General features: G+C 35.3%; 2 protein-coding genes across 2 annotated transcripts; both read left to right on the top strand.

Annotated features, from left to right (window-relative positions):
* The first annotated feature begins 4,332 nt into the window (after positions 1–4,332).
* On the top strand, positions 4,333–7,626 carry LOC113509364 (cytochrome P450 6k1-like). Its single transcript, XM_026892681.3, has 2 exons — positions 4,333–5,731; positions 6,781–7,626. Exons 1-2 carry the CDS (start codon positions 4,378–4,380, stop codon positions 6,957–6,959), a joined length of 1,533 nt encoding a protein of 510 aa, XP_026748482.2. The 5' UTR covers positions 4,333–4,377; the 3' UTR covers positions 6,960–7,626.
* Positions 7,627–11,501: 3,875 nt separating this feature from the next.
* On the top strand, positions 11,502–14,394 carry LOC113509365 (cytochrome P450 6B6-like). The gene is made up of 2 exons (XM_026892682.3): positions 11,502–12,939; positions 13,342–14,394. The coding sequence occupies exons 1-2, from the start codon at positions 11,586–11,588 to the stop codon at positions 13,521–13,523; spliced, it is 1,536 nt and encodes a 511-aa protein (XP_026748483.2). The 5' UTR covers positions 11,502–11,585; the 3' UTR covers positions 13,524–14,394.
* Positions 14,395–18,018: the final 3,624 nt, after the last annotated feature.

Raw genomic sequence — 18,018 nt, 5'->3', positions numbered from 1 at the left:
GAACTTGATTTTATTACCTTTGTGAGAAAAATGCAATGCGGGCGGCTAGTTCCTACCTAACCTCGCCTGCGCTATCGGTTGACACTGACGGGGCACCAGTTAGAAATGATTGGCGAGGATGAAGCAGGTCAGTTAGCCCATCGTGACGAATCTAACAATAAATTAATCATGATAATTTTTAGGGGGAACCATGAGGAGGTCGACCTGATAGAGTACATTGCTAGCAATGGGGCTACTAATCCCCATTACTAACAATCCCTTCTCCCCCCGGGCGGCTAGCTTATAAAAGTTTTAGTAGGGATTTTAAGGATAAATCAATAAAATAAATCAATACATTCCATATTTAGAATATTCTGGTTGAACAGTGTTCGCATTACGTTTCAGCGGACGTTTTAAATTAAAACAATAACAATCCAAATGTACTAAATTGCTTCCACGAGTCCAACAAAAAAAGATAATTCCAATAATTTCTTGAAACTACGACCTTCACGCTCGCTCATTGAGCTATAACAGATTAGCGTCGCCGTGACAAATCACATGGTACAATGAGTTAGTTTTTGTCACATTGACAAATAAATCGGTAAGTACTATCCATACTCTATTTAATGGATAATATGATGGATTTCCATTGGGAGGGGCGGGAGGGGGGAGTTGCCAGTAGTTGCCACGCTTGGCAGGCGGGTTGGCAACCGCAGTCCGGTCTTTTAAGATATTTTAAAAGGGACGCTGGATGCTGGATGAGGATTCAATGGATGCTGGTGGCTCAGGACCGTTCTTTATGGCAGTCTATGGGGGAGGCATTTGTCCAGCAGTGGACGGATAATGGCTGAAATGATAATGAAGGATGGATTTTATGGTGAATATTAAATAAATAATTGTCTTTTAATAATAAATTGCTTCCGTATATTCGATGAAAAATTATGCAAAGAAGAAAACAAAAGAAGAACAGTGACTGATAGAATAAAAAGAACCATATGGCTATTAAAATAAAAAAGGTTGCAATCTTCTACCACTATTATCGGTAAAGTCAAATTGGGTACCTCTATCCGTAAAGCAGCTGTGTTTGCATGGCTATGTTTCGGTTTGAAGGGTGAGATATGGCAGTCAATTTACTGGGTACAGAGGAATAACACCTGAGTCTTTAGGAATGGCAACGCATGGGGGGTATCATGGGCGAAACAGTATACTCTGTTATGTCCATGGTACTGCACATGTCTATAGGCGACGGTTACCACTTTCCATCAGGTGGGCCGTCAGCTTGTTTGCCATTCTAAGTTGTAAAAAAAAAATCCTACTAGAAGAAAGTCTTTTTTACAACACAGGGGACAAACGAGCACGTGGCTCACATGATAGTAAGTGACTACCGCCGCCCATGATCACCCACAACACAAACGGCAGCGCAGGTGTGCTGCCGGCCTTTTAAAAAGGAATATACTCTTTTCTTAAAGGTTACGTTGTCGTATCGGTTCGGAAATACTGCTGCTAGAAGTTGATTCCAAAGAGTGGTTGTACGTGGAAGAAAGTGCCTTGAAAAACGCACGGTGGAGGACCGCCACTCGTCCAGATGATTAGGATGAAACTTTAGTTTGTGGCGGGTTGTACGGTGGTGAAAATCAGCAGCAGGTATCAATCCGAACAATTCCTCAGAGCATTCCCCATGATAAATTTGCTAAAAGATGCACAGTGATGCAACATCTCTGCGCAGTTTCAGTGGATCGAGCCGGACAGTAAAGCGCTGATTATCAATAATTCATTAGAAAGGACAAACAGTGATAAACGTGCCTGATATGATTTTCTTAGCAAGGTGTTACTCGTCTTCCAAATTGAAGACTTTATTGCAACAGCCGCAAGATATTTTTAAAGCGACCTTAGAAAAGAGAAAATTTTCGATTCGTCTGAATTTTATGTATATATTATAAGATACCTTCACATTAACGAAACTGGATATTTTTTTTGATTTCATAATAATTTTGTCGCGAATGAAGACGTTGATTTTTTTACGGGTGAAAATGGTATGGTAACCCCGCCTGCGCTAACGGGATACGCTTGCGGAGCACCAGTGAAGGGTGATAGATGAGAATGAAAACAGGCCAGTTAGCCCATCATGATGAATTCATCCGGAATTAACCATGATAGTTTATATATATATATATATATATATATATATATATATATATATATATATATATATATATATATATATATATATATATATATATATATATATATATATATATATATATATATATATATATATATATATATATATATATATATATATATATATATATATATATATATATATATATATATTATAGCAAATTTCATAATGAACATTAAAAGATTAGGTTTAAACAATAATACGTACTTAACAGCCTATCAATCAGCATTATGTTACAGTTATCAGCTACGCGACAAATTGTACTTAAAAATAGTTAATTTATTTAGATAATGCTTATTTATATTCGTGATTAAATAACATTTATCGTGGTATCTGTTTTTTAAAGCCAGCAGTTCCACGTAGATCGCACGATATACAATGGCGGGGCACCAGTGAGGAATGGTAGGTGAAAATAAAAGCAGCTCTGTTACCCCATTGTGGCGAATTCAAGAATTAACCACTATGATTTATAGAAGGAACCGAGTGAAAATCGACCTGATAAAATACATTCCTAGCAAAAGCGTTGGGAAGGTATGTAATGTTAGTAAAGCAAACAAAAATCCAGCTAAAAGGTAGCAAATCCCATTGCTAGCAATATACCCTGCCAGGTCGACCTCCACGTGGTCCCCCCTGGAAACCATCGTGGTTATTATATATATATATTATATATATATATAAAATTTTAAACGGATCTGTTGTTTTTAATTTTTCGACGCAGTTTCAAGCGTCTGCCACCGATAAACAGACAATCCGGTATCTTGTTGTCGGCTGATAACAGAAAATTGTACTATAATCTCTGTACAAATGGGAGAATGATCGATTAGTTTTTATTTTTAAATTATATAGATCTAGCAAAACGGGTCAATTTTTAATCAGTTAATTGTCAAATTAACTTACCTTCTTAACCTCATTATTAGTGTAGAACTCAAAAAGTATTTGGGAACTTTATCCAAAAAAAAAAAATAACAAAATTGTTTAATATTTCATATTTCCTTCATTAGCCAAGTAAAAGACTCCATTATATTCTTATGTAAATTTCTGAAATTCTAATGATATGTAGATGTACATATGTATGTTTAGTACAGAGATAGGTTATATGCGACGCATGAAATATTATATTTTAAAATAAAGCCGACCAAAGCCGCGAAAAACGACTTGTTAATTGTATGAAAATTGTAAGCATACTTCTAAACATATTATAAACATCATGGACGTTTCAAAATTTGTGTATTTGATTAAATACTATTTTCAATGCCTTATTTTAATGTCTGGCTGCTTATCTAGAGGTTTTTTTTTTACATATCTAGACAGTGATGATATAAATTCGCTTCTAATTAGACATCATAAAACCCATTATCATTTAACACTTATATTGTATACCTATTATTTATTTGTTAATAATTATATACTTCAATTTGATTAAATGAAACAATATACTGCTAGCGTTTATCCGCGACTTTGTTCACGTGACTGAGATATAATATTATGTATTACCAGAGGGAGACTTTGTACAAAAGTCGTTTGCTTGAGCACCTCTGTCCCATTCGTGTTTTTACGGTGAAGCAGTTGTGTTTGCATGGCTGTGTTTCGGTTTGAAGGGTGGGATATGGCAGTGAATTTACAGGGTACAGAGGAATAACACCTGAGTACTCAGGAATGGCAATACATGAGGAGTATTATGAATAAAACAGTATACTCTTTTATGTCCATGTTAATACTTATGTACTATAGGCGACAGTTACCACTTTCCATCAGGTGGACCGTCAGCTTGTTTGCTAAAAAAAATTCATTGACCTAATGTATATCTACGTGTACCTAATTCATACCAAATTTCATAGTAATTTGTTAAACCGTTAAGGCGCTAACAGGTATGGAACTAACAAACTCACTTTCACATCTATAATATCAATAAACTGAGGCCTATGTCCAGCAGTGGGCAGTTGACGACTGATATGACGATGATGATGATAATGCAGAGTGATATCAAAATCATTATTCTTTCTTTTAACTTGTTCTATCAATACCATTTGTCCCAAGGTATTATAGGTCGAAAAACGACAACAAATTTCGAATCTTCTCGCATCGTGTTAGGAAAAATAGTTTACACGGAATCCTAAAACACACACATACTGAAAGATAAGTAAGGCAATATAAGGCAAACAGCAAATTTTATACACAGTAATATCTTTTAATAAATATTGCACGGACGGAACAAGATGATAACATTGGTAGTGACAATCGTAACATTTATTGCACTGTATTTATATAATACAAGGACATTCAAATATTGGGAAAAGAAAGGCGTTAAACATGACAAACCCGTGGCTTTCTTTGGAAATAACAAAGACGGTGTCTTATTACGTAAAAGTAAAGTTCAAATTACGGAAGAATTGTATAATAAATATCCCGATGAGAAGGTGGTTGGATTCTTCAGAGGAACGAGACCGGAGTTGATAATCAGAGATCCGAAGCTGGTGAAACGTGTTCTTGTAAGTGATTTTGGATCGTTTTATAACCGCGGATTTGTTCCCAACAAGGATGTAATCGAACCGGTTCTACGTAATTTGTTTTCGGCAGAGGGTGACTTGTGGAAGATGTTGAGAATACGAATGAGTCCAACGTTCACAAGCGGCAAATTAAAAGTCATGTTCCCTTTAATCGTGGAGCGAGCAGAGAAACTACAGTCACGAATTTTTAAACTTGCATCCAACGAAAATAGTATTGATGTAAAAGAATTGATAGCGAGATACGCAACTGATTTCATCGGTTCTTGCGGCTTCGGCTTGGATTCTGATAGTCTGAATGATGAAAATTCCGATTTCCGAAAACTTGGCCGTAAAATATTTGCACCCGGTCCAATTGATGCTGTAGTTGCAGTGCTGAAAGACATGTTTCCGGTTCTGTGTAAAGATCTAAAGTTTTTCTACAGACTTGAAGCGGAAGCAAAAGAATTGGCCCAAAATATACAAAAGGCGAGAAATTATCAACCAATCGGAAGAAATGACTACGTAGATATGATGCTGGCGATAAAAAATCAAGGTAATGTAGAAATAGAATCAATTGAAAAGACGAAACCAGACGGGAAACCAGAGTTAGTCTCGATACAGTTCGACGATGATATTTTTATGGCACAGCTTATGGTATTCTTTGCGGCGGGATTTGAAACATCGTCATCTTCTTCCGCCATGACATTACATTTATTGGCTTATCATCCGGAAGAACAAGCAAAAGTTCAAGAGGATATTGACAGAGTTTTAGTTAAATATAATAATAAACTCTCCTTTGATGCTGTCAAAGAAATGACATACTTAGAAATGGCATTTAAAGAATCAATGAGAATATTTCCACCGCTGGGTTATGTATCAAGACGGTGCTCTAAAAATTATACTTTTGAAGATCTTGGCTTTACGATCGATGAAGGAATCAACGTTATGATTCCAATTCAAGGTCTGCATATGGATCCTAAGTATTGGGACAACCCTGAAGAGTATCGGCCAGAAAGGTTTCATCCAGATAATGAACATAAAGACATATATTTACCATTTGGAAACGGTCCGCGGAATTGCGTTGGTATGTAAATTAGGTCATTATAATAACTATAATAGTTATTAAATAATACAATTAGTGATAATAATATAATAATGATACAGTAGATAAGACATTTGTGTCTTATTATGCACTTATGCACTTTTGCTGCCCTACTTTGGTAGGGCAGCAAAAGTGCATACACTTATTACTTGGATTATGTGAACATAGAGAGAACCAATTTAAAAGTTCACGAATCCTCATAGCATCTTTAATACGTTGCGATTCCTTAAGATCAAACATTTGAGTCCCCCATACAGTGTTGTTTTAGAACCATACATCACTTTACAAGCTAAAACCCAGCCTTGCAAGACTTAATCTTCCGTTGCCTTTATTATTATTTCTCTAACAAAGTGAAGCTAATCTTTCGTTCTTCACTTTTTCTTAGTATTTTTTTTTATACTCTAACAAAGTGAAGGCCCAACTGATGGAAAGTGGTAACCGTCGCCTATAGACATGAGCAGTACATTGGACATTCCAGAGTATACTGTTTTGCTCATGATAATCCCTATGTGTTGCCATTCCTGAGAACTCAGGTGTTTTTCCTCTGTACCCTGTAATTTCACTGCCAGATCCCACCCTTCAAACCGAAACACAGCCATGCAAACACAACAGCTTCACGGTAGAAACACAAATGGTACAGAGGTGCCCAAGCAAACGACTTTTGTACAAAGTTTCCCTCTGGTAGCGCTTATTGTATAACTTTTTTATAATAGAATGGCAAACAAACTCATGACTCAATATATAGGAATACCGTCATTTATAGATATAAAAAGATCCATAAATGCGATGCCACCATTCATGCGTTGCTATTTCGGAGAATCAATATTCTGTAATTTCACTGCCAATTTACACCAAAACCCCCTTCTTCAAATCAAAATACAGCCGCTTCATGGCTGAAACACGAGATGGGCAGAGATTATCCAAGCACATAGTTTTTGTACAAAGTTTATCTCTGATATACATAAGTCTAAATCTAATAGGGTCAAGTATGATCTCCTAAGCTAATTTAAGATTTTCTTTTTTAATTCCAGGAAGCCGTCTAGGTCTCATGCAAGCTATGACCGGACTAGCAGCCGTATTATCTAAGTTTACAGTGAAGCCTGCTCCGGAGTCCAGGCTGCGGCCAATCTTGGACCCCAAGTCTGAAATAGCCCAGGGCATAGTCGGAGGCCTACCCTTGATTTTTTACGAAAGAAATCCTAGAACTTAAATGTGTTCATTTATAATAAGGTATACATTTTTCTGTGTATGCATGGCTGTGTATTGGCCGGCATATTTATTGTTATGGTTTTAGCATAAACTAAATATACTACAAGCTTTTCCCACAGCTTAACTTGCTTTTTCATCCCCTATTCCACCCCTTTAAGGGTGAACTATTCAAATAATTTTTTTTTTCTAACCAACAACCTAAACTTAACATTTTACGTGTCTAACTTCTAAATAAACGAAATACATATAAATTTTCAACCCCCATTTTACCCTTTAAAGGTTAAATTTTCAAATTCCTTATTTATTTTTCACCTACGCTATACTAAGAAGCAATCTGCAAATTTTCAACATTCTAAATATATTTACATTATTACATGTATATGCATATATATTAAGAAATAATAGAATTTTCATCGTGTCTCCGATCAACCTATTTATAATTACTCCTCTCCATCCAAAGGTTGCCTAAAAGAGATCGTTCTTAGTGATAAGGTCGCCCATTGTTTTCTCACTGTGATTATTTCTTGTAATTGTTTGTATTTTATAATAAGTTTACTATTGTAATCTTTTGGAGGAAACAATAAAGAGTATCTATCTATCTAAAGTCTACGATTTCGTCTGTGCATCGATATGGGTCAGTCGGTCAATAAAGATCCTCGAACCGAAAATTGTTTCATTCTCACTATCATTACTTATGTGCTTGTTACTATTATATTAATTTTGTATTATTACAGAGTGAATATTCTTATTGTGTCATTTTAGACAGGCGCCGATGTAATTTTTTTTTTATACAACTTAGAATGGCAAACAAGCTGACGGTCCACCTGATGGAAAGTCGTAACCGTCGCCTATAGACATGAGCAGTACCATGGACATAACAGAGTATACTGTTTCGCCCATGATACCCCTCATGCGCTGCCATTCCTGAGGACTCAGGTGTTATTCCTGTGTACCCTGTAAATTCACGCCATATCCCACCCTTCAAACCGAAACAGCCATGCAAACACAACTGCTTCACGGTTGAAACACGAATGGGACAGAGGTGGCCAAGCAATCGACTTTTGTACAAAGTCTCCCTCTGGTTCTTCGTTATCTACAATATTTTGGTCTTCTCTTTTAAAGTATTTATGTATACCGGGGGTGGCCAACCGATCGATCGCAACTATAAGTCCAGTCGATTGTGACAAGACAAAAAATATAACATTTTGCTAATCTAGCGGAAGATGCTTAGACGCAATGCTCACGCTAATATAAATAAGTAGTTACTAAGAACAACTTTCAGTTTTATGTTTTCCCTCATTATAAAATAAACAATACTACAATACTACATAATTGTGTATTGAACTATGTTGTTACATTTGTGATTTCAAGAAGTATGTGATTGGTAGATCGAACAAGGTTTCGTCAGTAAACAGTAGATCTTGGGTCTAGTCAAATCGGCTACCCCTGATCTATCCATTTGTTACCATTGTTCATATATTAAAAATTGTAAAAACGTGATTAAATCACTTTATTACCTAAAAACTGAGTTTTTATAGAAGTTTCATTGAGTAATACTAAACACACGATCTTTAAACTAATATTGAGGTCGATTCCGAGGCGTTACTTCCTTAAACCTATCTTATAATCTAGTATTTCACAGCATGCGGCTCACCTGATGGTAAGTGACTACCGCCGCCCATGATCATCCACAACACCAACAGCATTGCAGGTGTGCTGCCGGCCTTTTAAAAAGGAATATGCTCTTTTCTTGAAGCTTATGATGTCGTATCGGTTCGGTAATACTGCTGCTGGAAGTTGATCCCAAAGAGTGGTCGAAGCGTCGAAGAAGATGCCTTAAAAACGCACGGTGAAAGACCGCCACTCGTCCAGATGATTTTGTTTACTCAGGTGTTATTCCTCTGTACCCAGTAAATTCACGCCATATCCCACCCTTCAAACCGACACACAGCCATGCAAACACAATTGCTTCATGGTTGAAACACAAATGGGACAGAGGTACCCAAGCAATCGACTTTTGTACAAAGTCTCCCTCTGGTAAAACGTGGTGTATTGTAAGTAAGTATGTACTTATTTATCTGTAAAAGCTTTTACAATCGCGTTAACTCCCGATTTTGTATTTAAAATATGTGTAAACAATGCCACACACAAGAGTTTAAAATTAACTAAGTTCTACCATGGCTAAATTAATGTAGGTCAAAATTCATGATATACATGATAGTTATGTCAAAACAGCCGTTATCTGTTGTTATATAACGCTTTATTTTTACCACTGATAATAATATATGTAAGATACATAATTTATTTGCTTTACTTACAGCACACAAATAACAACAGACATATAAAGTAAAAAAAAATAATAAAAGAACGCATAAACAGAAAAATCATAATAAGCAGTTTAATACTATTCGACAACAGATGACGCTGTGAATATAAATGAAATATGCATAGCAATTAACTGCTATGTCAAAATCACGTACAGGATTCCGTATACATTCCTCTGATTCAAACAACAAATGTGAATTTAATTTTCTCAAACATGCTCGGAAATGTGAGCATTATTTTGACAATCTTCTTAGAGATAAATCAAAATTGCTGTACATGCGGGCAGCGGCCGGCAAAAGTTGTATGAAAATCTATATCTGTCGTGTTTTGCGACCAGATAAATTACTATGTAAACTCATATCTGTCCTGTAATTTGAAAATGGAGTGACCTTTTACTTAGAAACGTGGCTATCAAGGAGGTAACTAATAAAAGGTTTTATTTAAATTTGGAACTGGCTTGCAAATAGACAAGCTGTTTATTGAAAAAAAAAAAACTAAGGAACATTATGGCGCGTGAAAAATTATTATTGTTCATTATTCTTCATTAAACTTAAAAAGTAAAATTTTGTTTTTATTTCCGCGCACTGTTTGAGAAAATAGTACATTCAAGCCTTGGCCACAACTAGGCATTGAGAGTGCCTCGGCTACGCCTCGGCCCACAATTTGCACGTGCGTCCATCAATGCCTCAGTTGCTAGCCGCTGCAGTAATGTACTATTAATTCAATTATTTATATAATAAATGTTGATTTTATTAAGTATATAAAATCGATATTCTGCTTACTCGGTTTTCCAGTAAAAAAATTGTAGACGTAAAATTTATTAACATGGTCTTAACCTAAACTTTTGTAAAGTTTATACTGAGAATCAAGATATTTCAGAAGGATTGTCATCCATATTGTATAAACAGTTAAAAATTTAACAGTGAAATGTGTATTAGCCCGAAAGGCCTCACAAGATTCGCGTCACTCTCAAACCATACAAGTCTTTGATAAACCGGTGTTACTGATATTTGCCCTTTTGTTATCTAAATAACCTGCAAACGGTTACGATGCAGCATGTTTCTTTTGTAAAAGGTTCTTTACTATAGATATTGATATTTTTACAAGCTTTTCTTTTACTTACACTATTTATTTATTATTTAGCCTAATTATTTAACAATTTTTTTTTTATACAACTTAGTATGGCAAACAAGATGACGGCCCACCTGATGGAAAGTGGTAACCGTCGCCTATAGACATGAGCAGTACCATGGACATAACAGAGCATACTGTTTCGCCCATGATACCACCCATGCGCTGTATGCACTGTAAATTCACGCCATATCCCACCCTTCAAACCGAAACACAGCCATGCAAACAACTGAGGGAGACATTGTACAAAAGTCGTTTTCTTGGGCACCTCTGTCCCATTCTTGTTTCTACCGTGAAGCAGTTGTGTTTGCATGGCTGTGTTTCACTTTGAAGGGTGGGATATGACAGTGAATTTATAGGGTACAGAGGAATAACACCTGAATCCTCAGGAACGCATGGGGGTATCATGGACGAAATAGTGTACTCTGTTATGTCTATGGGCGACGGTTACCACTTTCCATTAGGTGGGTCGTCAGCTTGTTTGTAATTCTAAGTTGCATAAAAAAATCTCTAAAGCCTGACTGCGGTTGCCAATCCACCTGCCAAGCATGGTAATAACTTGCAAATCCCCTCAAGGGGGAGGCTTATGTTCAGCATTGGGCAGTTAAAGGCTGATATGATGATGATGATGATGATGACGATAATTTATTTATTATTACTAACATCTTGCGACTTTGCTCACGTTAATCATTATATATTCTGTTTTAAGTCACAATGTAATGTGTCCGTGTTTGAAATTTCTTTCAAATCTGTTCAGTAGTTTTTGTATGAAAGAATAACAAACATCCATCGATGCTAACATTTATTTTCACATTTATAATAGTAATAGAATAATAATTAAATATTAGATAAATCGAGATTTTCATGGCAAAGATAAGATCGCGGCAGTAAGTAAAGTATTTATTTCTTACTTATTTATACAATAGTCGAAACACAACAAAAAAAATGTTTTGTAGAAATATTAAAATATTTAAATTATACTCCGACAAACATAATTTAAAATGAAGCAGCCGGTTTTTTTTTAATAATTTTATCATTGAATCCTAAAATTATGCATAAAATGGCCGAATTGTAGTTAAGGTCGTTAAGTATATATATGGTAAGTGTTCGTTATTATATGTCAACACATTATTTCTAAACGTAGGTCGCAGTTGTCAAAGCTACATAAACGATGATAACGTTGGCAGTTATACTCTTATCTTTTATTGCTTTATATTTTTATAATAAAAGAACATTTAATTATTGGAAGAAGAAAAACGTTAAGCATGACAAACCAGTGGCTTTCTTTGGAAACAATAAAGAAGGATTCTTCATACAGAAAAGCAAGGTGCAGCTCAATACAGAAATGTATAATAAGTATTCGAACGAGAGAGTGGTTGGTTTCTACAGAGGAACGAAACCAGAGTTAATTATTAGAGACCCGGAACTAGTGAAACGTATTCTGGTTACTGACTTCGGTTCTTTTTTTTATCGCGGATTTCTTCCAAACAAAGATGTGATCGAACCTACTCTGCGTCATTTGTTTGCTTCAGAGGGAGACCTGTGGAAGATGTTGAGAACACGAATGAGCCCAGTATTTACAAGCGGCAAGCTAAAAGTCATGTTCCCACTGATTGTGGAGCACGCAGAGAATCTGCAGTCACGAATTTCCAAAATTGCATCTAGCGAAAAAAGTTCTGATGCGAAAGAATTGATGGCGAGGTATGCAACTGATTTTATTGGTGCTTGCGGTTTCGGCTTAGAAGCGGATTCAATTAACAATGAAAACTCCTATTTCCGAAAACTTGGTTACAAAATATTTGCACCAGGTCTAGTAGATGCTATAATTGCAGTATCAAAGGATATGTTTCCAGAATTATGTAAAAATTTAAAGTTTTTCTCTAGAATCGAAGATGAGGCCAAACAACTGGCACAAGACATTCAAAAAGCGAGAAATTATCAACCAGTTGGAAGAAATGACTACGTAGACATGATGCTTGCATTAAAAAATCAAGGAACTATAAAAATCGAATCAATTGAAAAAACGAAATCAGATGGGTCCCCAGAATTGGTCTCGATACAGTTTGATGATGACATTTTTATGGCACAACTGATTTTGTTTTTCGCAGCTGGGTTTGAAACGTCGTCGTCCTCTTCAAGTATGACATTACATTTATTGGCTTATCATCCAGATAAACAAATAAAAGTCCAAGAGGATATCGACAGAGTATTAGCTAAGTATAATAATAAACTTTGTTATGATGCAGTTAAAGATATGGCATACTTAGAAATGGCATTTAAAGAATCAATGAGGATATTTCCTCCACTTGGCTATATATCTAGACAGTGTACAAAGGATTACACTTTTACAGATATGAATTTAACGATAAATAAAGGTGTTAACGTTATGATCCCGATTCAAGCTTTGCACATGGATCCTAAGTATTGGGACAAACCCGAAGAGTATCGGCCAGAAAGATTCCAATCCGATAATGAACATAAGGATGTATATTTACCATTTGGAAATGGTCCACGAAATTGTGTTGGTATGTGATTGAATTATTTTAAATTTATGTTGTTAATTATATAATTATATTGGTATCGTGTGTATATATATAGTCTTTATTACTAGTAATAATTAAAAAAAAAATCAACAATAAAAAGAAAAAAACAATTCATTTTGCTAGTAATAGGAGCCGCCTTAGTTGTTGCTATATATGTAGCGAGATGTACCTATATAACGCTAAGTTTCAGGCAGCCCCTTAACTCCTTTGCTTGCGAGTCGATAATACGCATTTTTCGGATGGGAGACTCAATACGCTTAACAATAAAACATTACAACCAAAACTAAAAAAAACAAACTCTGAATAATATATCACAATTGACAATATATCATATATTTATTATACTTGTAATAAATTGTCAAATTATCTTATTTTTTCCCCCAGGTACGCGTCTAGGGCTCATGCAAGCCATGGCTGGATTAGCTGCAGTGCTCTCAAAATTTACAGTTGAGCCCGCTCCGAACTCTAAGCTTCGGCCAGTAATAGACCCAAAGTCTGAAGTAGTTCAAGGCATAGTTGGAGGTCTACCGTTGATATTCCGCGAAAGGAATAAAACTAGAATATAAATAAGTCAGTTGATAAAATTTGATTTTAAGAAACCAACAGTTTAACACACACACAGAGAGAGAGAAAAATTTATAGACGTAAGAAAAGCAAATTTAAAGCGAAAAGTAAACGAGATACACCTAATAAGAGCGCGTGACCATAATGGAATATAGATAAAATACTCGTAATGTTATCATCGAGTTGTTTTTGTAAAGTTTTAGCATCTAATTATTTTGTTTTTTAATTCGTGTTATTGTAAAAAAATATTAATTAATCGAATGTATTCAACATTAGCATAATTGTAATAATATATTGTATTTAAATTCTACATTTACTAATGCTTCTACTTATTTTTTTTTTTCGTAGCTCTTCGTGATCATTAAAAAAGTTATTGCGAATTCAAAATTATGAATAGTTTTTTTTTTTCTAGTAGATTATATTATTAATATTGGAACGTAATATAAGTAAATAATTTCTTTATATCCTTTTTTTATTTATATTAATTCCAATCAATTATTATTTGTATGTGACATTATTGATCTGTTAAATTTTTGTATATTTGTAAGTTTGTACTCTTAAAAATATATTATATATTGACATATAAAATATATTGACATAATTAACTAATTCAATGTAACAATTAATATGTATTTAGAATAATTATTTGGACATATGTAATTGATAAACTTTTACTTTAAAATGTTAGCCACTAAAAATTAACTAACATGTGCTAAGATAAAATTTGCATGCCTTTAGATAAGGCGAAATGTGTAGCTCAGTTACCATTTAAGACCTTTGTACCACATTTCGAGCAAATAAATTATTATTATTATTAACATATTCAACACAATGTAATATTGTTATTGAATAAATTGAATTGAATTGAATATAAGTATTATTTTTCATTTTATGTCCTCATATGATTCATGCAAAAATTATTTTAAACGTAGTTACCATTTTATTTTATTTCTCAATAAATGTATTTTTTACATATACTCAATTCTCTTTGTGCCCTATAACCTTTATAAGTTTTTGTTAGGATTTCTCATAATCACGTAAGGATAAAAAGTAATAAAATCGTGTGCAATGACTTTTTTTTATTCTTTTGTTCCGACTATACATAGGTAGAACAGTCGATAGTATAATTTTAAAATAGTATGTAATTGTTTTGGCCATGTGGCTCCGGCAAAGAATAGGCCACCCCTTTCTTTCCCGTGGGTGTCGTAAGAGGCGACTAAGGGAAGGCGAGGGATTGGCAGTCACATCGCTCTTAAAACATCTCCAAAGCCTCACTGCGATTGCCAATCCGCCTGCCAAGCGTGGCAACTACTGGCAAAACCCAAAGGGGAGGCTTATGTTCAACAGTGGATAGTTAAAGGATGATATCATTGTTTATTGTCTTTTCCACAATGGAGACTAACGTAGAAACCACTAAGGAGAGTACTTTTCCACATAAGGAGAGTAACGTAGAAAGCTTACACTCGTGTTGTACTATTTTTTTAAATACCAGATTATTGTAGCTTAAAAAACTTAATTCAAATAAAATTGTAATAAAAAATTATGGAATGGTAAAATATAACTGTCATTTGACCTTTCAATATTCATTCTAAGCGCATTACTATAAAGCAAATATATATTTATTTAGCTTGAAAGGTTTTTTTTGTGATTACCATTTTATGAACCCGAGACGGCAATATTATCTTTATAATCTAAGGTTATATTCATTTTTATAAATTACGTCATCTGTCGTCGAGTAATATTAAACTCGTTACTGCTACCATAGACAATAATAATACTATATACTTGTAATGCTATTCGACAATAGCTGTCGCTGAATACTGCAAAACTGAAAATAAAAATAGCTAATTGGCCCCGTACATTTGGTTTAAGTTTACAACAAATAAAATTAGCAATTATAACAACCAGAGGGAAATTTTGTACAAAAGTCGTTTGCTTGGGAACCTCTATCCCATTCGTGTGTCAACAATGAAACAGTTGTGTTTGCATGGCTGTGTTTCGGTTTGAATGGTGGGATATGGCGTGAATTTATAGTGTACAGAAGAATAACCGAGACCTCAGGAATGACAACGCATGGGGGGTATCATGGGCGAAACAGTATACTCTGTTATGTCTATGGTACTGCTTATGTTTATAGGCGACAGTTACCACTTTCCATCAGGTGTGCCGTCAGTTTGTTTGTACCGTTGCCGTTCCTAAGGACTCAGGTGTTGTCCTTAGGAACGGCAACGCATAGGGGGGTATCATGGGCGAAACAGTACACTCTGTTACATCTATGGTATTGCTCATGCCTATAGGCGACGGTTACCACTTTCCATCAGGTGGACAGTCAGCTTGTTTGCCATTTTAAATTGCATAGATAATTTTTTTTGCCATTCTAAGTTGTATAAAAAAAATACTTGGGTGCTTATTGTGTTTCAGTATTAATCATAACAATTTTTCCTTACTTTATATTTGTATATTGTTATTACATATTTGAGTTTTTAACGTTATCTACTATCTAATAGGATCATCATTTTTTTTTTATTTTTCGAACATTTTTTTAAACTACTACCTATCAATATTCATCGAAATCTCCTCGTCGACACAGTAAATTCTAGTACTGGTTATGTCTATAGCTGACAGTTATAACTTTCCGTCAGGTGAGCACTCAGCTTATTTGCTAAGTTGCATAAAAAACGTATCACTGTTATTTACATATTCTTAAAATCTAAATATGCTGTTTAATATAGTGAGGAAATTTCGATGAACGGATATGCCGGTCTGCCATTGTCTAGGCATGTATCAGTGTTAACATATATATATATATATATATATATATATATATATATATATATATATATATATATATATATATATATATGTGTTGTCATTTCTATATAAAGCTTATATATGACAAGTAATACTCATATCATATAACGTATTTCACGATTTAAAAGAAGCACCAAAGCGGGAAAACATACAAAAAAAAACAATATTAATCTCATACGCTTGACTAAAAGGTAAAAATAGTCAAGGATACGATGATTACGAATAATAACGTGATTTAACACTATCCTATTAGTTAACAAAAGCTATTTTCTGTGGATACATTAAATATTAAATGTAGCGCCCTCTAGCAAAATGGCGTGATGATTCGCACGTTTTGTGTAAACATGGCCGCCGGAGCCTCACACGGTAACTGCATCTTCCCGACGCTCTACGCGCTGTATACCAATGACGTTCCGGTCCCGATTCCCGGAAAGGGACGTCATACTCGCCCTGTCTGCAGACGACACGGGATTTTCACGCCGTCGTACTGGAAGTCGAGAGCCGCCGCACAAATACAGCGGCAGCTGGACTTGCTTCCAGAGTGGTTGAACTGGTGGCGTATTGCCGTCAACGTAGGTAGAACGGTCGTGCTACTGGTCCTCCGCAACCGAACAGCACTACCACCACCTCTCAGGCTTCGTAATCAGGACATTAAGTACGAGAGCACCGTGCGGTACTTGGGGACCGACATCAACCGGTCGCTGAGGATGACGCCGCAAATAGTGCGGGCCGTAAGGTCAGAGCAGGCCCGGGCTTTCTTCCAACCGGTACTTACAACCAGGCTGTCGTTGCGGACGTGGGTCTCCATGTACAAGACCTACGTCCGTACACGGCTCACCTACGCCGCACCCGCTTGGTATGCATTGTGCTCTCCGAAGCTGAGGCGTCAGATGCAAGCCCAGCAAGATATCACGATCCGTCTTTGTACGGGAATGGGCAGATACGTCCGTAATGACGTTATCGCCCGTGGCTTAAGGGCCCCATTGGTTAAGGAATTCGTCGTCGACATGGCGAGCAAAATATTCGTTCGTGCCGATGGCGGACCGAATCTCCATCTAAGGGGCCTAGCATCGCTGCATGCGAGTCCGCAAAATATTTATTTATTTACACTTTATTGCACCAAGTATAAAGAGAAATAACAAATACAGTAAATATTAATGAGAAGTGATACAAAATGTGGCCTTATTGCTAAGCAATCTCTTCCAAACAACCTTTGGGTAGAGGACATTGAGAAAAAGACAAAGAGTAGGTGGCGCACTATTATATAAATATTATCACATACAAACATATATACATACATACATACATACACATACATATATAATATATACACAATTAACTATACACATAACATACACATACTTTACAGCACACATACAACAATTCATTTCATCTCATTCCATTTCGTTCCATTTCATTAGTAGATGGTTTTATCTATTAAAAAAACTCATCGGACCGACAGTTTGTTTACAACTTAAAAACTAAAAAGAAAGTTCAAAGGGTCACAGCTAAAAAAGATAACAGTTTCGTGTAGACAAACTCGCGGAAAAATATAACCGAAAATGTTAATGTAAAAAAAAATTGCGTATATTATCTACAATAGCAACAACCAAATTATTATGATAATTATTACAGTGTTTACCAACGCGCATAATATTATAGTATTAGACTTGTGCTGTACTATAT

This window comes from Galleria mellonella, unplaced genomic scaffold, assembly GCF_026898425.1.
Source record: "Galleria mellonella isolate WM207_F2 unplaced genomic scaffold, CSIRO_AGI_GalMel_v1 utg571, whole genome shotgun sequence".
NCBI lineage: Eukaryota > Metazoa > Arthropoda > Insecta > Lepidoptera > Pyralidae > Galleria > Galleria mellonella.
The sequence above is the reverse complement of the archived record's forward strand: the minus strand, read 5'-3'. Positions and strand labels throughout refer to the sequence as shown.

Coding starts and splice junctions, on each gene's coding strand:
- LOC113509365 (XM_026892682.3), top strand. CDS start 11,586: ATGATAACGTTGGCAGTTATACTCTTATCTTTTATTGCTTTATATTTT. Junction 12,940..13,341: donor TGGTCCACGAAATTGTGTTG/GTATGTGATTGA, acceptor TTTTTCCCCCAG/GTACGCGTCTAGGGCTCATG.
- LOC113509364 (XM_026892681.3), top strand. CDS start 4,378: ATGATAACATTGGTAGTGACAATCGTAACATTTATTGCACTGTATTTA. Junction 5,732..6,780: donor CGGTCCGCGGAATTGCGTTG/GTATGTAAATTA, acceptor TTTTAATTCCAG/GAAGCCGTCTAGGTCTCATG.